Source organism: Drosophila mojavensis, unplaced genomic scaffold (assembly GCF_018153725.1).
Source record: "Drosophila mojavensis isolate 15081-1352.22 unplaced genomic scaffold, ASM1815372v1 contig_72, whole genome shotgun sequence".
In the NCBI taxonomy this organism is placed as follows: domain Eukaryota; kingdom Metazoa; phylum Arthropoda; class Insecta; order Diptera; family Drosophilidae; genus Drosophila; species Drosophila mojavensis.
Genome location: NW_025318897.1, coordinates 3264837 through 3291276, shown reverse-complemented (window position 1 = coordinate 3291276; position 26440 = coordinate 3264837). Strand labels below are relative to the sequence as shown.

The following is a 26440-nucleotide window of genomic DNA, read 5'->3' as shown; positions in this document are numbered from 1 at the left end:
TATCTGCTCTAGACTGGAGACTGCGATTACTAGCGCCGGAGGCCTGTCACCAAATCAATTTGGATTCCGGAAGGCCCGGTAAACAACGGATGCGCTAAACAAAGTTGTTGGTCTGGCCACTTCCGCCATCCATGGCACAAGATTGAAGCATGGGACGAAGCAATACTGCATTATTGCGACTCTGGACGTAAAGAATGCCTTCAACACAGCTAGTTGGGATATGATACTGAATGCGCTGTCACAATATAATATCTCTAAATATCTAAGAGATAATAAAGAGCTACTTCAGAGGAAGAACACTGGTATACAACACGAGTGAGGGTCCCCAAACTCATGCAGTGTCAGCTGGAGTACCCCAAGGCTCAGCGCTGGGGCCTCTCCTATGGAATATCATGTACGACGGCGTACTGCGCTTGGAAGTACCAACCAACATTGGCTTTGCTGATAATGTGGCTGTCGTCACCATAGGTAAGGAGCTTAAAGATACAGAGGATATGTGCAGCGAAAGTATCAATCGCATACGAAGCTGGTTGACAAGAGCTGGGCTTGAGCTAACGGCGCACAAGACGTAAGTCGTCCTAGTAAGCAGTCGCAAAAATGTGGAGACTGCCAATATAAGGATAGGCAGCGTTACCATCGCGTCATGTTAGACACAAGATTAACTCTCAATACGCGGGGACCTATACAGCAACGACGTCTTCTTCTAATGAGCGTCATTAGGTCTGTCATCCTCTATGCTGCGCCAATATGGTCAAGAGCGATGGCAACGCCGAGCTACAGCCGGGGCATTTGCGCGATCTACAGACTGAGCGCAATCAGAGTCAGCTGTGCTTTCAGGACTATCTCCAATGATGCGGCGCTTGTCATAGCCGGCATGGTGCCACTAGAGTACCTGGACGCCGAAGCCGTGGAGCGGAATTCGCACGCGCCTTTGCGACACAACGCTATCAGGGCGAACAGCATTGCACGATGGCAAAGAAAGCAAAGGAATAGCTCAGCTAAAGGGCGGTGGACACATACTGTCATGCCAGAGCACGAACCATGGGTTAACTTCTACCTTACGCAGATCCTCTCGGGTCATGGATGCTTTCGGAGCTATTTGAAGCGCTTTGGCCACGAGGAATCTGACGAGTGCCCCTGGTGCGAGCGAGGGCATGTGGAAGACGCCAACCACATTCTTTTCGAATGTGGACGGTTCCTGGAGGAGAGGCGTCGTCTGGAAGAGGCAGTGGGCTGCTCCATCAGAGCGGACAACTTAGTAAACGCCATGCTGGAATCGGAGGAAGCTTGGGAACTAACAAGCACCTTCGCGGCCAGGGTGATGATGGAGCTCCGCAGAGTCGAGCGACTGAGAAGACGAGCTGTCCCAGGCTAAGGTAGCGCATAGTGCTTGCGAAGCAATGCTTTACGGCCGTCCCGCAAGCACCGCGCGCTATCCTAGCCACCACGCAACTTGCAATTTGTTATATAATTTTGTCAATAAATGAATAAAAAAAAAAAAACACACACACACAGACACACACACACACAGAGGTTGCGAGTTGCGTTTTCACGGAGTGCGGTCGATGTCATCGTGATCCATCGTAGACAATAGCTTGAACTGTGTTTTCCCCTGTGAAAGTGGAAAGAACTGAAGTCAACGTGTTTGCTGTGGGCGCGGCGTACCCAGCGACCTCAAAAAAACTACCAGAGACTTACTGCGCGGCGGTTCGTGGAATTCCCAAGCGGTATAATTCGGTGGTGCAAGAGAGGGGGGCGATGACGTCATTGTTTTGGCGTCAGGGCTTCTTCCTTTCCTTGTCTTTTGTGGGCGCGTAAATTTTGTTACTTTAGGCGTCACACTTGCGCAATAATAAAAATCAGGTGCATTCACTCTAACAGCTGTTAGTAGTGCTGGGAATTGCATCGGGCAATCAGCTGCTCAACTAGCAAAGACAGCAACCTCCTGGAGTGAAGTAGCAGTTATTAAAAGTAGTGCATACTTTCGGGCTCTCGCTGTAGTCAAGTTGAGTTTAAGTTACTGCGGGTTGTAAACTCAGATTATATTAGTAGCCATTGCCCACTACAGGCTTCACGCCGTGGTAGTCGGAGCAGAAATGGATGACATGATGGAGGACGAGCTGCAAGCTTTCGCGCGTCGTTCCTCGTTGCAGCGATCGCCGCAGCAACAACAGAGGGCGTTGGCGCAGCCAGGCTCCAGTGGCTGAGTGCCAGGCACCCAAGTCACTAAAAGAAGCGTTAGCTCAAATAGGAGCTAGGAGCTACACTAGAGGGTTTGTCTGCCTTATTTGGGGGTCAGCGGCATATAAATGCCTTAATGAGAGAGGAGCTGGCTAGGCTGGTCAGCCTTCACAAGACGGCCGAAGCGTTCTGCAACCTTTCGGTTAAAAACTGTGAGGTGCAGACCACGCCACTCAAAAAAGTAGGCGAAAACGTTAAGGCAGCGAGCATTAGTGCTACAGTAGGTAGCAATACTCCCAAGCGGTCGAGCGAAGTTGCCTCCGAACAGAGGAAAACTCCCTCAAAAAAGCCGAGGCCCAATAGAAGTGCAGCGAACCCAAAAGAACCAATGGCTCTACGGGCTACAGCTGAAACTTCAAACCAGGCCGCCCGACAGACAAACCAGAGCAGCTGGACAGTCGTTAAAGGGCGAAAGCCTATGCAAAAACGTTCTAGGACTGACGCGATTGCGATTTCAGGCGTAGGGGGTTGCGGCTATGCGGACATGCTTCGTGTAGTTGAAAGCGACCCAAATTTGAAGCATCTGAGCAGCGACGTTCAAGGCATTAGGAAGACAGCTAAGGGGGACCTTTTATTGCAACTGAGTAGGAAGCCGGAGCATAGCGCTGAGGCTCTGCACGAAGCTGTAGGCAAGGCCTTGGGTGACCGAGCGGTAGTTAAAACACTTACCGAATCGGCTCAAGTTGAGATTCGCGATCTAGATGAGTTAGCGACCAAAGAGGAGATCTTGGAGGCAATTAGGGTGGAGTTGAAGGATAGCTCACTCCCCATTGAGGCTATCACATCGCTTCGGCCAGCTTTTGGTGGACAGCAAAGAGCTACGGTTGCTCTTCCAATTGGGAAAGCTAAAACTCTGCTCGAGCTGTCCAAAATTAGAATAGGATGGGTAGTTTGCCGTATCCGAGCCGTGGAGCAGCCTAAACGCTGTTTCAAGTGCCTCGATTACGGTCATATGGCAGCTAACTGCGGCAGCGACTGTGACTTAAAGGGCGCCTGTTTCAGGTGTGGAGAGATGGGTCACAGTGCCAAAGCATGCACCAAGCCACCAAAATGTAGCCTCTGCATCCGGAAAGGTGAAAAGCAGACAAGTGCCCATCTTACCGTGAAGCTGCTCGTAAAATGAAATGTTAAGGTTTTTGCAGCTTAACTTAAATCATTGTGTTGCTGCCCAAGATCTTCTAGAGCAGACCATTAGGGAAAAATGTATAGATGTAGCTTTTCTCAGTGAGCCTCACCACTGTAGAACCAGCTGCCCTAGGACATGGTTAATGGTGCTCGACGAGCTTGCCGAGGATGCTAGGGGTCGGAAGGCCATTATAGCTGGAGAGATTAACTCCTGGGCGTTAGAATGGGGTAGCCCCACAACAAATGCCAGAGGTCGTATCCTACTGGAGATCTTCGCGACACTAGATGTTGCACTGCTCAACACTGGCCATGAGTACACCTTCAGTCGGGCGGGATACGGGTCTGTTATCGACATTACTTTTGTCACTTCATCCCTTTTTCGGGGAGCAACATGGAGCCATTGCGATAGCTATACGGGGAGCGATCATACGGCACTTCTGTTCACAATAGGTGAGCCACCTGCCAGGGCGTCAACATTGTGGAGGGAGTCGTATCGGCTAGATACTTTTGATCCCGCGGTCTTTTCAGAGGCCATTCAGTCTCTGGGTACAATTGGTAATGCTGAGGCCAGAGCATGCCAAATGGTAGCCCAAATACAGAGTGCCTGCAATAGCAGCATGTTACGCCGCAAGCAGTTCACGCGACAACATGAGCCTACGTATTGGTGGAATACGCAAAATGTGTGACATTCGTCGCAAATGCATCCAGGCGAGAAGAAGCTACCAACGGGCTCGCGGTAGGCCAACGTTTCTTGAGAAACAGTTAGCTTACCAGGCAGCTAGAAGACAGCTGAAGAAGGCCATTCGGGCACGCAAAAGAGAATGTTTTTTACAGTTGTGCGACTCAGCCGAATATGACCCTTGGGGCAGGGCATATAAGATAGTAGTTAAAAGACTATACGCAGGTAGACAGGTGCAGCCTACGGATCGTCTGGAGCTTAAATCGATTGTGGAAACACTCTTTCCAGAAAGTTTAAGCTCCATTTACGCCCCTGAGTCCGAGTCTGCTGATCAGGGCTCAACGAGCACTGAAATTGTATTAGTTACAGAACAAGAGATATCAGTAGTTCTCCGAGGTCTTAGAACCAACACAGCTCCAGGGCCGGACGGGATCCCAAATCGTGCGCTAAAGCTAGCCCTCGCCTTGCACCCAAGTACGTTCGCCGAATTATTTAACGAATGCCTAATCCAAGAGACGTTCCCGGCAAAATGGAAAGCCCAGAATCTGGTATTGCTACCCAAGGCTGGCAAACCACCAGATGAGCCATCTTCGTACAGACCGATCTGTCTCTTAGACACCATGGGAAAGGTGTTTGAGAAACTGATCTGCTCTAGGCTGGAGACTGCGATTGCAAGCGCCGGAGGCCTGTCACCAAACCAATTTGGTTTCCGGAAGGCCCGGTCAACAACGGACGCGCTTAACAAAGTTGTCGGTCTGGCCACTTCCGCTATTCAAGGCACCAGATGGAGGCACGGGACGAAGGAATACTGCATCATTGTGACCCTGGATGTAAGGAATGCCTTCAACACAGCTAGTTGGGATATGATACTGAATGCGCTGTCACAATATAATATCTAAGAGAGATAATAAAGAGCTACTTCAGAGGAAGAACACTGGTATACAACACGAGTGAGGGTCCTCAAACTCATACAGTGTCAGCTGGAGTACCCCAAGGCTCAGTGCTGGGGCCTCTCCTATGGAACATCATGTACGACGGCGCACTGCGCTTGGAACTACCAGCAGGCGCGCACACCATTGGCTTTGCTGATGATGTAGCTGTCGTAGCCATAGGAAAGGAGCTCAAAGATACAGAGGATATGTGCAGCGAAAGTATCAATCGCATACGAAGCTGGTTGACAGGAGCTGGGCTCGAGCTAGCGGCACACAAGACCAAAGTTGTACTAGTCAGCAGTCGCAAAAGAGTGGAAACTGCCAATATAAAGATCGGCAGCGTCACCATTGCGTCAAAGAGGGCGATAAGATATCTTGGTGTCATGATAGACACAAGATTAACTTTCCGCGAGCACTTAGAATATGTGCATAAAAAGGCAGCTGATTCTTGTAGAGCTCTCTCGAGAATCATGCTTAACACGCGGGGACCTAAACAGCAACGACGTCTCCTCCTAATGAGCGTCATTAGGTCTGTCATCCTCTATGCTGCGCTAATATGGGCAAGAGCGATGGCAACGCCGAGCTACAGCCGAGGCATTTGCGCGATCTACAGGCTGAGCGCAATCAGAGTCAGCTGCGCTTTCAGGACTATCTCCGATGATGCGGCGCTCGTCATAGCCGGTATGGTGCCACTGGAGTATTTGGTCACCGAAGCCGTGGAGCGGAATTCGCACGGGCCTACGCGACTCAACGCTGTCAGGGCGAACAGCATCGCACGATGGCAAAGAAGGTGGAATAGCTCAGCTAAAGGGCGGTGGACGCACAAGCTCATCCCGGAGCTTGAACCATGGGTTAACCGCAAACATGGCGAGGTTAACTTCTACCTTACGCAGATCCTCTCGGGTCATGGATGCTTTCGGAGCTATTTGAAGCGCTTTGGCCACGAGGAATCTGACGAGTGCCCCTGGTGCGAGCGAGGGCATGTGGAAGACGCCAACCACATTCTTTTCGAATGTGGACGGTTCCTGGAGGAGAGGCGTCGTCTGGAAGAGGCAGTGGGCCGCTCCATCAGAGCGGACAACTTAGTAAACGCCATGCTGGAATCGGAGGAAGCTTGGGAACTAACAAGCACCTTCGCGGCCAGGGTGATGATGGAGCTCCGCAGAGTCGAGCGACTGAGAAGACGAGCTGTCCCAGGCTAAGGTAGCGCATAGTGCTTGCGAAGCAATGCTTTACGGCCGTCCCGCAAGCACCGCGCGCTATCCTAGCCACCACGCAACTTGCAATTTGTTATATAATTTTGTCAATAAATGAGTATATATAAAAAAAAAAAAAACACACACAGACACACACACACACAGAGACACACACACACACAGAGACACACACACACAGACACACACACACACACAGACACACACACACACACACAGACACACACACACACACACAGACACACAGGAGTTCGAGTTGCGTTTTTCACGGAGTGCGGTCGATGTCATCGTGGTCCATCGTAGACAATAGCTTGAACTGTGTTTTCCCCTGTGAAAGTGGAAAGAACTGAAGTCAACGTGTTTGCTGTGGGCGCGGCGTACCCAGCGACCTCAAAAAACTACCAGAGACTTACTGCGCGGCGGTTCGTGGAATTCCCAAGCGGTATAATTCGGTGGTGCAAGAGAGGGGGGCGATAGCGTCAGTGTTTTGGCGTCAGGGCTTCTTTCCTTTCCTTGTCTTTTGTGGGCGCGTAAATTTTGTTACTTTAGGCGTCACACTTGCGCAATAAGAAAAATCAGGTGCATTCACTCTAACAGCTGTTAGTAGTGCTGGAAATTGCATCGGGCAATCAGCTGCTCACTAACGTTGGTGAGTTGCTAAGCCTTAGCAAAGACAGCAACCTAGCTGCTGGAGTGAAGTAGCAGTTATTAAAAGTAGTGCATACTTTCGGGCTCTCGCTGTAGTCAAGTTGAGTTTAAGTTACTGCGGGTTGTAAACTCAGATTATATTAGTAGCCATTGCCCACTACAGGCTTCACGCCGTGGTAGTCGGAGCAGAAATGGAAGCCATAATGGAGGACGAGCTGCAAGCTTTTGCGCGTCGTTCCTCGTTGCAGCGATCGCCGCAGCAACAACAGAGGGTGTTGGCGCAGCCGTCGACTTCTAACCAGGCTCCAGTGGCTGAGTGCCAGGCACCCAAGTCACTAAAAGAAGCGTTAGCTCAAATAGGAGCTACACTAGAGGGTCTGTCTGCCTTATTTGGGGGTCAGCGGCATATAAATGCCTTAATGAGAGAGGAGCTGGCTAGGCTGGTCAGCCTTCACAAGACGGCCGAAGCGTTCTGCAACCGTTCGGTTAAAAACTGTGAGGTGCAGACCACGCCACTCAAAAATGTAGGCGAAAACGTCAAGGCAGCGAGCATTAGTGCTACAGTAGGTAGCAATACTCCCAAGCGGTCGAGGGAAGTTGCCTCCGAACAGAGGAAAACTCCCTCAAAAAAGCCGAGGCCCAATAGAAGTGCAGCGAACCCAAAAGAACCAATGGCTCTACGGGCTACAGCTGAATCTGAAACTTCAAACCAGGCCGCCCGACAGACAAACCAGAGCAGCTGGACAGTCGTCAAAGGGCGAAAGCCTATGCAAAAACGTCCCAGGACTGACGCGATTGCGATTTCAGGCGTAGGGGGCTGCAGCTACGCGGACATGCTTCGTGTAGTTAAAAACGACCCAAATTTGAAGCATCTGAGCAGCGACGTTCAAGGCATTAGGAAGACAGCTAAGGGGGACCTTTTACTGCAACTGAGTAGGAAGCCGGAGCATAGCGCTGAGGCTCTGCACGAAGCTGTAGGCAACGCCTTGGGAGACCGAGCGGTAGTTAAAACACTTACCGAATCGGCGCAAGTTGAGATTCGCGATCTAGATGAGTTAGCGACCAAAGAGGAGATCTTGGAGGCAATTAGGGTGGAGTTGAAGGATAGCTCACTCCCCATTGAGGCTATCACATCGCTTCGGCCAGCTTTTGGTGGACAGCAAAGAGCTACGGTTGCTCTTCCAATTGGGAAAGCTAAAACTCTGCTCGAGCTGTCCAAAATTAGAATAGGATGGGTAGTTTGCCGTATCCGAGCCGTGGAGCAGCCTAAACGCTGTTTCAAGTGCCTCGATTACGGTCATATGGCAGCAAACTGCGGCAGCGACTGTGACTTAAAGGGCGCCTGTTTCAGGTGTGGAGAAATGGGTCACAGTGCCAAAGCATGCACCAAGCCACCAAAATGTAGCCTCTGCATCCGGAAAGGTGAAAAGCAGACGGACCATTCAGCAGGCAGCTTCAAGTGCCCATCTTACCGTGAAGCTGCTCGTAAAATGAAATGTTAAGGTTTTTGCAGCTTAACTTAAATCATTGTGTTGCTGCCCAAGATCTTCTAGAGCAGACCATTAGGGAAAAATGTATAGATGTAGCTTTTCTCAGTGAGCCTCACCACTGTAGAACCAGCTGCCCTAGGACATGGTCAACAGACGTTAATGGCAAAGCTGCGTTGTGGGTATGCGGCAACTCAACGAACTTACTTTCGAATGTTAAGTCATTCAATGGGTTCGTACGTGGCCGATATGGTAGCTTGTGGCTTTACAGTTGCTATCTGGCCCCCAGCATGCAGCTCAGTGAATTCACGACGGTGCTCGACGAGCTTGCCGAGGAATCTAGGGGTCGGAAGGCCATTATAGCTGGAGATTTTAACTCCTGGGCGCTAGAATGGGGTAGCCCAACAACAAATGCCAGAGGTCGTATCCTACTGGAGATCTTCGCGACACTAGATGTTGCACTGCTCAACACTGGCCATGAGTACACCTTCAGTCGGGCGGGATACGGGTCTGTTATCGACATTACTTTTGTCACTTCATCCCTCTTTCGGGGAGCAACATGGAGCCATTGCGATAGCTATACAGGCAGCGATCATACGGCACTTCTGTTCACAATAGGTGAGCCACCTGCCAGGGCGTCAACATTGTGGAGGGAGTCGTATCGGCTAGATACTTTTGATCCCGCGGTCTTTTCAGAGGCCATTCAGTCTCTAGGTACAATTGGCAATGCTGAGGCCAGAGCATGCCAAATGGTTGCCCAAATACAGTGTGCCTGCAATAGCAGCATGTTACGTCGCAAGCAGTTCACGCGACAACATGATCCTACGTATTGGTGGAACACGCAAATAGGTGACATTCGTCGCAAATGCATCCAGGCGAGAAGAAGCTACCAACGGGCTCGCGGTAGGTCAACGTTTTTTGAGAAACAGTTAGCTTACCAGGCAGCTAGAAGACAGCTGAAGAAGGCCATTCGGGCAAGCAAAAGAGAATGTTTTTTACAGTTGTGCGACTCAGCCGAATATGACCCTTGGGGCAGGGCATATAAGATAGTAGTTAAAAGACTATACGCAGGTAGACAGGTGCAGCCTACGGATCGTCTGGAGCTTAAATCGATTGTGGAAACACTCTTTCCAGAAAGGTTAAGCTCCATTCACGCCCCTGAGTCCGAGTCTGCTGATCAGGGCTCAACGAGCACTGAAATTGTTTTAGTTACAGAGGAAGAAATATCAGTAGTTCTCCGAGGTCTTAGAACCAACACAGCTCCAGGGCCGGACGGGATCCCAAATCGTGCGCTAAAGCTAGCCCTCGCCTTGCACCCAAGTACGTTCGCCGAATTATTTAACGAATGCCTCATCCAAGAGACGTTCCCGGCAAAATGGAAAGCCCAGAATCCGGTATTGCTACCCAAGGCTGGCAAACCACCGGATGAGCCATCTTCGTACAGACCGATCTGTCTCTTAGACACCATGGGAAAGGTGTTTGAGAAACTGATCTGCTCTAGGCTGGAGACTGCGATTGCAAGCGCCGGAGGCCTGTCACCAAACCAATTTGGTTTCCGGAAGGCCCGGTCAACAACGGACGCGCTTAACAAAGTTGTCGGTCTGGCCACTTCCGCTATTCAAGGCACCAGATGGAGGCACGGGACGAAGGAATACTGCATCATCGCAACCCTGGATGTAAGGAATGCCTTCAACACAGCTAGTTGGGATATGATACTGAATGCGCTGTCACAATATAATATCCCTAAATATCTAAGAGAGATAATAAAGAGCTACTTCAGAGGAAGAACACTGGTATACAACACGAGTGAGGGTCCCCAAACTCATACAGTGTCAGCTGGAGTACCCCAAGGCTCAGTGCTGGGGCCTCTCCTATGGAACATTATGTACGACGGCGTACTGCGCTTGGAACTACCAGCAGGCGCGCACACCATTGGCTTTGCTGATGATGTAGCTGTCGTAGCCATAGGAAAGGAGCTCAAAGATACAGAGGATATGTGCAGCGAAAGTATCAATCGCATACGAAGCTGGTTGACAGGAGCTGGGCTCGAGCTAGCGGCACACAAGACCGAAGTTGTACTAGTCAGCAGTCGCAAAAGAGTGGAAACTGCCAATATAAAGATCGGCAGCGTCACCATTGCGTCAAAGAGGGCGATAAGATATCTTGGTGTCATGATAGACACAAGATTAACTTTCCGCGAGCACTTAGAATATGTGCATAAAAAGGCAGCTGATTCTTGTAGAGCTCTCTCGAGAATCATGCTTAACACGCGGGGACCTAAACAGCAACGACGTCTCCTCCTAATGAGCGTCATTAGGTCTGTCATCCTCTATGCTGCGCCAATATGGGCAAGACCGATGGCAACGCCGAGCTACAGCCGAGGCATTTGCGCAATCTACAGGCTGAGCGCAATCAGAGTCAGCTGCGCTTTCAGGACTATCTCCGATGACGCGGCGCTCGTCATAGCCGGTATGGTGCCACTGGAGTATTTGGTCGCCGAAGCCGTGGAGCGGAATTCGCACGGGCCTACGCGACTCAACGCTGTCAGGGGCGAACAGCATCGCACGATGGCAAAGAAGGTGGAATAGCTCAGCTAAAGGGCGGTGGACGCACAAGCTCATTCCGGAGCTTGAACCATGGGTTAACCGCAAACATGGCGAGGTTAACTTCTACCTTACGCAGATCCTCTCGGGTCATGGATGCTTTCGGAGCTATTTGAAGCGCTTTGGCCACGAGGAATCTGACGAGTGCCCCTGGTGCGAGCGAGGGCATGTGGAAGACGCCAACCACATTCTTTTCGAATGTGGACGGTTCCTGGAGGAGAGGCGTCGTCTGGAAGAGGCAGTGGGCCGCTCCATCAGAGCGGACAACTTAGTCAACGCCATGCTGGAATCGGAGGAAGCTTGGGAACTAACAAGCACCTTCGCGGCCACGGTGATGATGGAGCTCCGCAGAGTCGAGCGACTGAGAAGACGAGCTGTCCCAGGCTAAGGTAGCGCATAGTGCTTGCGAAGCAATGCTTTACGGCCGTCCCGCAAGCACCGCGCGCTATCCTAGCCACCACGCAACTTGCAATTTGTTATTTTGTCAATAAATGAATATAAAAAAAAAAAAAAAAAAAAAAAAAACACACACACACACACACACACACACACACACAGACACACACACACACACACACAGACACACACACACACAGACACACACACACACAGACACACACACACACAGACACACACACACACAGACACACACACACAGACACACACACAGACACACACACACACACGTCGTCTGGAAGAGGCAGTGGGCCGCTCCATCAGAGCGGACAACTTAGTCAACGCCATGCTGGAATCGGAGGAAGCTTGGGAACTAACAAGCACCTTCGCGGCCACAGTGATGATGGAGCTCCGCAGAGTCGAGCGACTGAGAAGACGAGCTGTCCCAGGCTAAGGTAGCGCATAGTGCTTGCGAAGCAATGCTTTACGGCCGTCCCGCAAGCACCGCGCGCTATCCTAGCCACCACACAACTTGCAATTTTTATTTTGTCAATAAATGAATATAAAAAAAAAAAAAAACACACACACACACACACACACACACACACACACACACACACACACACACACACACACACACACACACACACACACACACACACACACACACACACACACATGGATGTGCATGTATTTGCTAAAGCACACCTCTAGAATTTGCAATACGCCTTTTACAAAAGTGATGGTGAGGGGGTGAATATAGGGGTGGGGGGTAAATTTTAACAAAAACCGATATTGTATAAATTGCATATAAGCATACATTAAAAATTTGGAGCCTTTAGCAATAAAGGTGTAGAAGATATAATTTTATAACTGGTTTTCGATAAGGTTTTTTATCGATAAAAAAGATCTGGATGATTTATCGATTTTTAACAGACGGACAGACAGACAGACGGACAGGGCTATATCGACTCAGCTCGTCACCCTGATCAAGAATATATATACTTTGTGGGGTCTGCCACGCCTCCTTCTGCCTGTTACATACATTTCAACAAAACCATTATACCCTGATTTCCCATTGAAAATGGGTTCAGGGTATAAAAATGCCCATTTAGTATGGCTTAAATTTCAATTTCGGTGTGTTTAAATCAGAGCTTGCAAATGAGAGTTGAGCGTTTTTTCGTTTATTCTCTTCCTCGCATCATAACCAAAAAAAATTGTGCAGACACGTCTCTCTCTGAGCGTCACTCTCTGTTTTCTTTAGCATCTGTTTCGCTCAGACGCAATGCGATCACTCATTCGTGTGACTCTCTCACATGAGTGTCGCGTAAAACTAACACGATTTTCCCTCACACAAAGCCTCTCAGCAAAAAACACTTTGACTAAAAAACTCAGCAGAAAATGTTTTTGCCTTCGTGTGCATGTAAATACACGCATACATACATACAAAAAGAACGCAGCAATCGCGCGTTATTACCCATACAAACGCAACTTACCGTTACTTCATTTAACTCAAGCAAACGATCAGTGTTTGACTTGAGGAAACGAAAACAGAAACAACTGTCTCCCTCAGGGCGCGAGAGAGCTAAGCCAGACGCGACAAATACAGTTTCTGTCTGAGTTTTTTTGACTGTGTCAGTGAAAGACACTTTTTTGCAGACAACGAAAAAGTGTTAGCAGTTATTTGCGAGCTATGGTTTAAATATATAAATGAAAAAAAAAAAAATAAAACAAAACTCATTTAATAAAATATAAAAATATTTTGAAACAAATGAAAAAATTAATATAACCGCACCGTTCGGCACTCGAACCCGCGACTTCTCGATCGAGCGTCACGCAGCTACTCACTACGCCACCTCACTTTCGGGAGCTGCGGTGGCAAAACTGAAATACATTCACTGCTGCAGCGCCATCTAGCTAAACTAAACCAAACTAACTGCTGATGTGATTCTAAGAATCTGCTAGAATAACCAAACTATTAAAAACGCACATTAAGTATGGTTACAATTTCAATTTCGGTGTATTTAACAATATAAATTAAATAGAAAACTCATTTATCAAAATAAAAAATATTTTGAAACAATTAGAAGAATTAACCTCAGTTGCACCGATCGGAACCGCGACTTCTCGATCGAGCGTCACGCCGCTACTCACTACGCCACCTCACTTCGCCAAGTGGCGCTGGCAAAACTCAAATAGATTCACTGCTGCTGCGCCATCTACCAAAACTAAACGAAACTAACAGCTGATGTGATTCAAAGAATGTTCTAGAAGAAGTTTGAATGTATGTGTGCAGACGTATACGATACTGTTGTAGCTGCTGCACGTGCGTTTGTTAATTGGCCAAATATTTGATAATTTTTTATTAATTATTGACTTAACGGAATTTAATGAAACTTTCAGCATATGATTCACATATTATATTAAATATTTTAGAAATTTAAAAAAATGAAAAATCATTCACAATTAGCTATAGTGGCATCTGACTTGAACTTGAATGTTTTTACTCGATGAAAACATAACGGGATGATTTATCGAATTTTAGAAGCAAACTCGACGTCCGCGCTGTATTTACGGTCATTTGAAAAAAAAATTGAAGTCTCTAGCTCTTATATCTTCGGAAATCGACGCGTACAAACATGCGGACAGACGGACGGATGGGCAGACGAACAGACGGACAGGGCAAGATCGACTCAGCTCGTCGCCCTGATCAAGAATATATATACTTTGTGGGGTCTGCCACGCCTCCTTCTGCCTTTTACATACTTTTAACAAAACCATTATACCCTGATTTCCCATTTTCAATGGGTTCAGGGTATAAAAAAAACTCACACACACATAACAATGAATTTGAGTTTTTCCTTCTGCTTAAGTCTATTACAAAGTGTTCATATATGCATATTTTATGTATGGGTTGACCACTTGACCACGTGAGTGCAAGCTCAGCTTTTCCCATATATATAGTATGTATATAGTGTATATATACAGTGGTTCACAGCTTATTTTAACCAGCACCTCAAAAAAAATTGAAACGCAGGTTGTTAATGTGATGTTTAAACTAATACAAAATCAATTCTGTATCCCCCATTTAATATTAAATATTATATATATATTTATTTTTATTTTCATTTTTTCCTGTTTATTTCTGTCGTTTTACTTAGGAGCTCTGGCATATGCTGAACTAGGCACAATGAATACCTCGTCTGGTGCGGAATGGGCGTATTTTATGGATGCGTATGGACCTGCTCCGGCTTTCTTATTTTCATGGGTATCGACATTGGTGTTAAAGCCATCTCAAATGGCTATAATATGCTTATCATTTGCACAGTACGCTGTTGAGGCTTTTGTGACAGAATGTGATCCGCCTGGAGGCGTTGTAAAGATGGTTGCACTAGTGGCAATAGGTAAGCTTTGCATGCAAAGTACAATACACATTTGAAAGTCTACAAAATTATTTTCTTGTATTGTTATTGCCAGTGATGATATTGTTTGTGAATTGCTACAGTGTTAATTTGGGGATGGCCGTGCAGAATGTCTTTACGGCTGCAAAATTGGTAGCTGTTATTATTGTGATATGTGGCGGCACTTGGAAACTATTTGAAGGAAATACGCAACATCTATCGAATGCATTTAATGGGCCAATGCCAAATATTGGCGCTATCGCAACCGCATTTTACACGGGCCTTTGGGCATATGATGGTTGGAATAATTTGAACTATGTTACCGAGGAGATTAAGAATCCCAGTAAAAACTTACCGCGATCTATTATTATTGGCATACCACTGGTTACTCTGTGCTACGCGCTAATCAACATCTCCTATCTGGCAGCTATGTCGGCGCAAGAAATGATCGAATCCGAAGCGGTTGCTGTGACCTTTGGCAATCGCATCCTTGGCGCCCTTGCCTGGCTAATGCCACTCAGTGTCACTGTCAGCACATTTGGAAGTGCTAATGGTACGCTCTTTGCCGCAGGACGGTATGTTACAAATGTAACCCCGCGACGTTTCACGGTGTCTTACTTATTAACTATTTTATTTGCAGTCTTTGCTTTGCAGCAAGTCGAGAGGGTCATTTGCTTGACATATTATCATATGTACATGTACGACGCTTGACTCCTGCTCCTGGCCTTATATTCCACGTAAGAGCACAAGCTATTTCTTCGAATTTAATCCATATTATTTCTTTTCTTATTTTTTGTTGTTTTTGTTGTTGTTCCAGTCGTTAATTGCATCAGCAATGGTGCTTCATGGTACAATTGATTCTCTGATTGATTTCTTCAGTTTTACCGCATGGATATTCTATGGTGGCGCCATGTTGGCACTAATCGTGATGCGTTACACCAAACCCAATCATCCTCGGCCATACAAAGTACCAATCATCATTCCCGTTCTGGTTTTGGTAATATCGGTGTACCTTGTAGCGGCGCCAATTTTCGAAACTCCCCGTATTGAATATTTATATGCTTTACTTTTCATTTTTGCGGGACTGATATTTTACGTCCCTTTTGTCAAGCTGGGAATGACTCCACGTTTTATGAGTAAGTATATGTAAGTTCAAGTTACCGAAAGCATAAAGCTATTTTCAAATTGTCTTCCTTCCTACTTTATTGCAGATAAGGTAACTCTTTTCTTTCAGTTGCTACTGGAAGTTGTTCCAACGTCATCAATGGCCATGTTTGAATAATTTGATTCAATGTGCGCAATAAACATAAAAACAACCAAAATGCAAAAAACTCTGAATGAAACGGAAATTCTAAGATTCTTATTAGTAATTGTTAAGTAATTAATTATATATATATATATATATATATATATATATATATATATATATATATATATATATATATATATATATATATATATATATATATATATATTATATTTTATATATATATATATATATAAAATATATATATTTTATTTATTTTTTTTTATTTTATTTTATTTTTTTTTTCAAATCATTGCAATCTCTCCAGCCAAACAAAAAACTTAACATTAACTATATGAAAACTACCATAACATTGTATGAAAGATACTATAAATTATAAATGTTGCATTTTATACGATTTAATGTGTATTTATAGTTCCTAGTATGCCATTAAATCAAATCGGAGTGTTGTGCTTTATTTTACCAACTAGAAATGTTAAATGTGAGTACGCACACTTGCGACCTTAGGACGGGATAATTGAATGAAATAAAAATTCAGATTGAAGGTTTGTTTATGGTTTTATTAATTTTTAGAAACTAAGGCTCACGGACGGACGGATAGACAGACGGACAGGGCTAAATCGACTCATCTAGTCGCCCTGATCAAGTACTGTAAATCATTAATTTTCAGCGGGGGCAGACTCAGTCTGCCCAAGGTACTCTCACAAGAATATTTATATCTGTGAGACACAAGGGAGGGGGTGGGCGCAAATTAAACGCAATTACTTACAATATATTCGGCGCTTCAATGCGCATATTTATTGTTCACTGCCACTTATCAACTAACCGCGTTTTATTATTTTATATTTTCTACATTTCTTCACTCAATTGCGTCTGTTCCGCACGACGCGCTCTCATCCTTAACTAACCTCTAACCTTAACGTCCGATCTGCACGACGCTCTCTTAATAACTCATTCCATGCGTCTGACCTCCGACGACGTAATCCTGGTTTGCCATTAATTCCCCCGCGACTTCTTTTGCAAGGGTGGCTCACCTCAACCGCTTGCCGGTTGCCGGGTGAGTACGTCAGCCACCACATCCAATTTCCCTCGACGGTAAAGATCCCGATACCGCTGCGGCTTAAGCAATTCGAAGTCCGGTACGAATCGCCTATACCAGGGCGGCAAATTTGAACATTGCCGCGACTACCTGAAGAAACTCAATTTCTCTCGATTCATATTGAGGTTGACTTCTCTCAGCCTGCGAAAGACCTCCATTAGATTTTCCACATGTTGCTCCATCGTGGCACCAATCACCACAATGCCATCCAACGCTCTCTAGAATGCTGGGCCTGCAGAAAGTAGCCCAAACGGCATCAGCCGCCGCTGGAACAGCCTTCCTCTTGGCGCTGTGAACGTTGTGCACTCTCTGTTGTCTGTCGACATTGGGATCTGCCAGTGCTTGCTTTCTAGATCCATGGTGGAGCCGAATTGTGCCGAGTGTGTAGCGAGCTGCCGGTAATGTGCGCGTTGCGTGGTCCCAACTCGAATCGATTCATCTACCTGCTCGTCAATTACTTTTCGCATAGCCGGATTCTTGATATAACATATTTTTCAAGAGACTTATTATCCCGCCTCCTGATGCTGCTCTCGGCTATATGCGATACTCCTTCAAAGCCTTTCCAAAGTGCCAACTTTATTTCCTCCTTCGTTTTCCTCTCCTCTGCGTTTTCCTCACAGCCTGCTCTTCGCACATCCCGCGTCGCTGGGCTACTCCAAAATTCGCCCTCCATCCCTAATTCTATCATCTTTGCTTCTGGCGGGAACCTCTCGGCCCGTCCTTCACCTCCTCCGGCCACCCTGTGTCACCGTGGGAAGATTCTACCTTTCTCTCCTCCTCCGCATCCTATACTCCTTGCGTTGCGGAGGGCGCCCTAGGTCGTTTCCCGTGTTGTCCTTTTCGCAGCATTCTCTCGTACTCTTTCCTTTCTCGCCGCAACGCCGACAAACCAACATCTGCTCGTTGCGGCAGTCACACTCGCCGTGACTCCACTCTGTATCCGTCATCAAGCGATGGGCCTCCGGCGCCGCCGCGTGGTCTACCACTGGCCTTCCATGGTTTCCAGTTCGATTCTCTCAGCAGTTTGTTTGGTTTAGTTTTGCTAGATGGCGCTGCAGCAGTGAATTTATTTCAGTTTTACCAACGCAGCTTCGAAACGTGACGTGACGTTGTGAGTAGCGGCGTGACGCTCAATCGAGAAGTCTCGGGCTCGAATCCACAGCGCGCAATTGATATCAATTTTTTTAATTGTTTGAAAATATTTATATATTTAATTAAATGTGTTTTCTATTTCTCTTTTATTTTTAAATACATCGAAATTGAAATTTTAACCATACTAAATTTGCGTTTTTATTAGTTTGGTTCATGGTAGTTTCTAGTCGAGCAGTCTCGAGTATAATAACTAATAACCTCTTCTATCGATGATCCAACAATAATTTTAACGCCTTTTTAGGGGCGTGGCATATCGAAAAATACCCTGTAATTTTCACATTTTTAGAGCGTAAGAATGAAAATTTTGCAGTTAGGGTACCGTTAGCTCGTTTAAAGAACTGACCAAAAATGAGGTGTCTACGCGTGAGGCGTGGCAAATCGGTAAAAACTGAATTTTCAATACTTACCCTGTAGTACTGGAGGTGGCGATTGACCGTAGTTGAACTACCTTCCCCACTAGTCCTTACATGGGTACTTACTTGACTGACCCTATGGTAAGCGAACGCCGAGCCACCGAGCAACAAACTACATGCATACATATATGCATGAAACGGCAGAAAGCATAAACGAAAAAAAAACGGTACTATCATTACATATATTTTTGGTTTTTTGCGAATAGTGCATAGGTGAAGGAATAAAACAATCTTCGCTTTCTGTCACTGTTCCTTTCATAATTTACAAAAACAATTGTTATGGAAGTACCGTTTCTTTTCATTTATGCTTTCTGCTCTTACTCGATGATCGTTCGCCCGAGCATTGCAAGTTTAGTGAAGTGCAAATTTAGTGAAGTTTTGTATTAATACATATGTAAGCAATTGCAACACAATTTTAATAATATAATATATAATAATAATAATATATAATAATAATAATATATAATAATAACAAATATAATAATAATAAAATAATCAAATATGTATAGTGAAAGTGTTGAAGGTTTTTCTTAAATGAAACACGGTATATGTAGGCGCAACGCAAAAAGTTTATTTAACACAATATTCAGTAACAAGTACACTTCTTCACGTACCGCGACGATTTGAACTTAACTAACCGAGCTGACACACTGACATTAATCTTACACAATGAACTTACTGAATGAACTTTGGCTCGACTTACAGCACGCTTATATACCTACTTCTACTGCATATCGAATGTTCTGGATGTCTCCTTATGCTTCTATGTTTGCGTCTATTTCATAATCCAGAACATTCGGTTTCTTATTCTAGAGACAAATGTGCGATCAGCCGACGACTGTGTTTACCGTTAGCTCAAATGCTCACTTGATGATGAGTTTTTCGAGATCAATCCTCAACACCCTCCCTAAAACTCAACATCTCTATAACAAATTTGTCCCTTATTCCTCATTCCCAATTTCTCTCTTAGATACAAAAATCTGGGCTTTGGCAAAGCTTTAGTAAAAATGTCAGCGATCTGCTCTTCACTCTTTACATACCTTACATCTATCTCACCTTTCTCAAATAAATCGCGTACAAAATGATATTTAACATCTATATGTTTGCTTCGTTGATGAAATTCAGGATTTTTGATTAGCTTAATCGCACTTATATTATCTATAAACAAGATGTAGTTACTTAAATTAATGTTACAATCAAAAAAACAATTTCTTTAGCCATATCATTTCCTTACTTGCTAGAGCTGCACTTACATATTCGGCTTCTGTTGTTGATAAAGCTACACATTGTTGTTTTTTACTTTGCCACGTTATTGCAGCATTCGCATATTTACACAAAATTCCAGATGTAGATTTCCGAGTTTTCTTATCACCTGCATAATCAGCATCACTATATGTCTCAAAAATATTATTATTTTTACTGTATAAAATTCCCAAATCCATCGTTCCTTTCAAATAACGAAATATTCTCTTAACTAACGTCCAGTGATGCTGCTTCGGGTTTTCTAGCTCTCGGGAAACTACATTAACAGAAAAACTTATATCTGGCCTTGAAACAACTTGTAAAAACATTAAATTTCCTATTGCTTCGCGGTAAGGTGCATTACAATTATTTTGTTCAGATACATTTTCATCAGACTTTAACGCTTCATTATAATTTAAAGGCAAGCTTTGTGTAATAAATGTAACAGGGCAACCATAAAAATCTGGCATACGAATCTGTGATCTATCTCGCAATCGCCGACCCATTTCACTATTATTATGTTCAGTTGATTCATCTTCAATTTTATTATTTTCGTATTCACTTTCATTAGTCTCACTTTCAGAATTGTCAACTAAAATTTCAGGCCTTTTAAACTGAGCTGTAAAGTTTTCTGGCTTAAAACATACATCTCTACTTATAATTACATCTCTCATATTTGGAACATATACACGATATCCTTTGCAATTTTCAACGTATCCTACTATAAATCCTTTAATAGACTTTTTATCTAATTTTCTCCTTTTTTTCTTTTGGTACATGTACAAAACATTCAGTCCCGAAAATTTTAAGATTTCCGATATCTGGCTCTTTCTTGAACCACAACTCATATGGAGTTTTATTCCCATGTTTTGTTGGACCTGTGCGGTTAATTACATAAACTGCAGTGTTTACTGCTTCTGCCCATAGAAATAATGGTATCTCAGAATTAGAATGCAACATTGATCGTGCAGCTTCAATAATATTTCTATTCTCACGTTCCGCAACTCCATTCTGTTCAGGTGTATAAGGAGCATTAACAATATGTTTTATTCCCTTCTTATTAAAGAACAATTTAACTTCTTTATTAATATATTCTCTACCCCCATCGCTGTGAATTTCTTTTATGTTTTCATGAAATTGATTCTGAATTGCCTGAATAAAAATTTGGAGTTTTTCAAATACTTCTGACTTATGACGTATAAAATAAACTTCCCGATAACTTGAATAATCATCTTTAAAGCTAACAAAATACAACTTTTTACCAATAGACTCTACCTCTATCGGACCGCAAACATCAGTATGAATTATCTCTCGTGTCTTTGTTGCACGGTCAATATTTTTGTGAAATGTTAGCCGATGCTGCTTCCCATAAGCACATCCTTCACAAAAGAAATCATTTTCTAGAAAATCAATATTCTTATTTTTCAAATAATCGCGAACATGTCGAACGTTTTGATGACAAAACCTCTCGTGCCATACTTGTAAAGAATCACTTTCTTTCGATTCTATTTTTCTTGTTAAATTACACAATTTTGGCATCAAAACATTCGCATCTAATTTTAATAAGTTTCCGAACCTAGAACCCGTTGCAATTATTTTATTATCACGTCTCAACAAACACTGTGTTCCTTTATTTTTAATAAGACAATCAACACCCCTTTTTGCAGCTGACATAATAGAAAATAAATTGTAAACTATTTCCGGAACATACAAAACATTAAACATTGTCGTCGCCCTTTTATTATTATTGACATAAGTTTCAATATCAATATTACCTTTTCCGTGCGCCGTGATATATTTACCGTTACCTACGCCTATCCTCAGGGGCTCCAAAAATTCTTCATAAGTAGAATACCAATCTCGACGCCTTGACATGTGATCAGAAGCTCCTGAGTCGATCACCCACACGTCATCTTCTCTGCCGTCCCTGCTCGCAATCAATCCTTTCCTCGATGATTCACCCGATTCTCCTTGATTATTTTCCGTTTGACTTCCTGCATTTCTCCTTTGGTGACAGGTGTTGCTCTTGTGGCCTTTCTTCTTGCATATATAACACCTGTAGCAGTCCTTCTTCAGATGTCCCATCACGCCGCAGTTATAGCACTTCATAATTTTCTTCTTATTTTCATGTTCTCTTTTATTTTTTCCGTTGCCGGCGACTAACGCTGTTGACTCTTCAGGTACCACTTCTTGTTCTTTTGACCGCATTTCTTCTGTCATTAAACGAGTCGTCAAATTGTTCAATGTTCTTTTGCTGTCTTCGACCGAATCCCACGCACTATGAAAATAGTTAAACTTTTGAGGCAAAGATGACAGGATTCGCGACATTAACATTGTTTCAGGCACAGCACTTCCAAGATTTTTCATCTTGCTCCACAAAACTTCCAACTTTGAAATATTGTAGTCCACACTCTCACTTTCAATCCATTTGAAATCAAAAAACTGTTTCTGAATAGCCGATAAATTTTCTTCTGATTTCATATCATACACTGAGTTCAATTTTATCCACATTTCTCTTGCTGTTTTGCAGCTTACAATCAATTCCATCGGTCTTCTCTCGATAGAATGAATAATTATTTTCCTTGCAGTCTTATCAGCTTTCAAGAACCTTTTCGAGTCTCTCTCGTATGTTGCAGACTCCTGTGTCGGACACGTCAAACTACCTTCACAAACGGCAAGAACATCGTCGTCTTCTTCCAATAGCGTACGAATCATAAAACACCACAAATGCCAATTGTCTTTGTCGCGTAATCGTTCAATTCTCATATTTAATGGCTCCATTTTCATTGTCTTTATTTAGTTACAAATTTGCCACTAATTCACTTTTGTACTTGCACTCGATTTCACACTACATTACACGTTTAGCACTGTCTGGGCCCATAACCTGTTGAAGGTTTTTCTTAAATGAAACACGGTATATGTAGGCGCAACGCAAAAAGTTTATTTAACACAATATTCAGTAACAAGTACACTTCTTCACGTACCGCGACGATTTGAACTTAACTAACCGAGCCGACACACTGACATTAATCTTACACAATGAACTTACTGAATGAACTTTGGCTCGACTTACAGCACGCTTATATACCTACTTCTACTGCATATCGAATGTTCTGGATGTCTCCTTATGCTTCTATGTTTGCGTCTATTTCATAATCCAGAACATTCGGTTTCTTATTCTAGAGACAAATGTGCGATCAGCCGACGACTGTGTCTACCGTTAGCTCAAATGCTCACTTGATGATGAGTTTTTCGAGATCAATCCTCAACAGAAAGACATTTTAATTGGTAAGTATTATTTAATTCATTGCCGATTTAATTACAAAATTTAATCTTCACATTTGTTCCCTAGATGCAATAAATCTGGTTGATGGCAATGGATCGGCCGAGAAGCAGCTAAGAAAGGCCATGCAGCTGCAGAAAAAGCAAAAAATTCATGCGTCAACAAAAAAAAAAAAACCGAAAATGAAAATTTATAAATTAATTTAGTATAGAAAAAAAATTATTTTAAAATAAAAAAATAAAAAAATAAATTTTTCAAATTTTTTCATTATTTTACCACCCCTGGTGAACGAATACACTTCACTATGTTGGTGTTTAGTTTCGTATTGATCTTTATTCTTCTGAGCCTGGGTTTATATACCCAGACTCATGCATAATTTCAACCCTTAAATCTAGTGCGTCTATTGCTGAGTGTGTAAGGCTCAGCATTGGTCTATTGCATGTTCTTATCTTATCGCAGAGTTTGTAAGGCTCCGCGTGGTTCTATTATCTATTCTTATCCTATCGCTGAGGTTGTAAGGCTCAGCGTTCGTCTCTTACATATCTGACTCTGGGTTGCAAGGGTTGGTGTCCATTTGTCTATTTATACAGTCCGTACATGTGACCCTTATCTTTTCCCAGCGCACTACATGCTAGTCGTTGAGTGCGTCGGAGGCATGTATACGATCTTCGTATATTCATATGTTCCCATACTTATCATATTTCTATGTTCATGCATGTGCATGAACATTCTGCAGGGGCCAGAGAAAGTAATAGCTGACAATTCCTGTCCCTGGTTTCTTCTCTTACTTGTGTACATGAGAAATAGAGATATGATAATTATTGATAATCTTGACGAAATGTCCATGCTTGCAATCCTTGAGGTCTCATGTTCGTACTTGAACATTCTGCGGGGCCCAGAGAATGTGACATCCAGATGAACCTTACTTTGGTCCTTTGCTCAGGTGGCGGTTCCCATGCCAAGTGAAGTCTTTATATTCCGTGAATATTTGTAGATGCTTTCTGAATTTGTTCTCCATATGCAGTAATCGTGTCATAGCGTGCTTGCGCAATTTTCCTGACTCGAAGTCTTTTTTAAATGGTATGGAGACTACTAGCCGGCCTTGGCCATCCCATTTATTGTTCTCTTTTGAACAGCTTGAGTTATTTTCCAGCTTCCAGAAGCGTTCGAGGTTATCCAGGCATATTGTCGTTGTTGCGCTGATCACCTTGTTGTTTACTGGTCTAGCTATGTTCCCCGAAACAATCCATCCAAGTTCAGTTTTTTGCCCCAGTATACCGTTGACTTTTTTAACTTTTCCCAACATTATTGAGTGGAGTAAATCAACGCCAATCACAACATCGATTCTGCTGGGTTCATTGAAATGTGGGTCTGCCAGCTTGCAGCCCATCCAGTCCTTATTGATGTCCATTTCAATTTCCTTGCTCGGTAGAGCTCTTTGCAGTTTTGGCATAACAAGTGCCTCCGTTCTGGTGACGAATTTGCTTGTTATCCTTGGTTTGATTGTCAAGCAAACGCTGTTTTTTAGAACTTCAACATTCTGTGAAATTCCTTGTACTCCCAATTTCCGCTTGATTCGGCGCAGTTGTAGTCGTTGAGCGGCCTCTTCAGATATCAATGTCTTTTGCGAGCCTCCATCGATAAGGGCCCTTAGCTGCTCATATTTTCCGGACTTGTTTTTAATCCGAATAAGCGCAGTTGCCAACAACGTATCTTGTCCGTTGCTTTCTTTGAGACAATTGCTGCTGAAGGTCTCGTTTTCGTTCGCATCCTCGTGAAGCAGATTGTTGTGTGATTTGGTACAATACTTGCATGACCAATCCTTTTGACACTCTTTCAGGCTATGGGCACCTAGGCATTTAAAACATAGAGCACTTTTAGTTACAAACTCCTTGCGTTTTTTAACTGGCTCTGCTTTAAATTTTGAACACCTGGTAATTTCGTGGTTGTCTAGGTTACAAAAACGGCATCTTTTGTAGCTCGTTCTCTTTGCTTCAATAAGCGTCTTGACGGCCCTTATCTGTACTGCGTCTATTGAATTGTATAGTTGATCAATAAACTCGAGTACATTTTTCAAGGACTGAATTTCTCTGGCCCTCTTTACATGTTGCTCGTAAAGTTGTAGGACTTCCGGTGAGAATCTTCGTAGCAAAATCTGAGCGATTAGTACATCAGCATCGTTACCAATTTGGGCTACTTCTTTAACGATGTGAATATTCTCATTTGCTGTATCCAAGAATTGGCGGATCCTGCTTTCATCATTGTTTTCCAGCAGTTCCATGTCCACTAGCTGGTTAACGGCGTTTGCGAATATCTTGCGCTTATTTTCATAGCGCTTACATATAAGTTCCCATGCCGAATTGTAGCTAGCAGCTGATCCACTTAACAAATGGCTCACTACCATTTGGGCATCTCCTTTGAGGCATGATTTCAGGTAGTTCAGCTTCCTTGTGTCGCTGATATCCTTCCTTTTGTGAACCATGTCGGAGAACAAGTTGAAGAACGTTGGCCATTCTTTGGGACTTCCATTAAATTGAGGAAGATCCGATTTTGGCATCTCTGGAACGTCTTCTTTCATACTGTGAAGGACACTTAACTTCCTGTTAAGTTTCTTCGACAATGTATGGACTTTAAGCTCCAATGCGTCTATGCCGTCGATTTCATGGGAAGGTATATCATATTTTACCTCCAAATCGGTAAGCGTAGACTGGACTTTATTCCAGAGGAACTCTAGTGTTTCTTTGCTATCTAGAGTTTCCTCCTGGTTGCTGAGCTCTAGATTGGCATGCACCTCTTCAATGTGCCGCTTTAACACTAGAGCTCTTTTACTCACAAGTTCTACCAGATAGTCCATTGGGGTTGAACCACTTCGTGAAAACAGTACTTCCTTTTGAGTTTGCTGTTTCCTGGATACCTCAGTTTGCATATGCCAATTCTTGCTAGTGGATGGTTTGTCGGTATCTATATCGAGGTCGGAAGCTTCGACCTTCATCAGGGCCTCCTTGTAGATCCTGACTTTTTCCATTAATCCATCATATATTTTCTCAGTAAAATATATATGGTTTGGGGTACAGATTTTAGTCAGTGTAGAGTGGTTGGCAGTGAATTCTTCTGCCAACTTATCGACGATTTCTAACGCATCCTTATTAGCTATGGCCTTTATAGTTCTGTCATACAGGTCTGATTGCTTTTGTAGCATATCAATAGCCTTTCCTGACAGCATTTTGTTGCGGTTGTTGTAGTTTTTGTTTATTTGTG

General features: G+C 44.0%; 2 protein-coding genes across 6 annotated transcripts in view; one reads left to right on the top strand and one right to left on the bottom strand.

The window, feature by feature from the left end:
* The window catches only part of LOC6585871 (b(0,+)-type amino acid transporter 1), an 88375-nt gene extending 72327 nt beyond the window's left edge, over positions 1–16048 (top strand). For 3 of the 5 annotated variants that reach the window (XM_044009333.1, XM_044009331.1, XM_044009330.1), the window contains 5 exons: positions 14487–14729; positions 14803–15301; positions 15367–15463; positions 15544–15862; positions 15938–16048. In XM_044009333.1, coding sequence (XP_043865268.1) covers positions 14487–14729; positions 14803–15301; positions 15367–15463; positions 15544–15862; positions 15938–16008 — 1229 coding nt within the window. In that variant the 3' untranslated portion in view covers positions 16009–16048. Of the gene's footprint in view, positions 1–14486; positions 14730–14802; positions 15302–15366; positions 15464–15543; positions 15863–15937 lie in introns of those variants that run through there. The other 2 variants (XM_032732922.2, XM_044009334.1) reach the window with 2 other exon arrangements.
* An 8056-nt stretch (positions 16049–24104) lies between these two features.
* LOC122757424 lies at positions 24105–26207 on the bottom strand. The gene has a single exon (XM_044009386.1). It carries the CDS (start codon positions 26205–26207, stop codon positions 24105–24107), a length of 2103 nt encoding a protein of 700 aa, XP_043865321.1.
* Between the last annotated feature and the right edge of the window lie 233 nt (positions 26208–26440).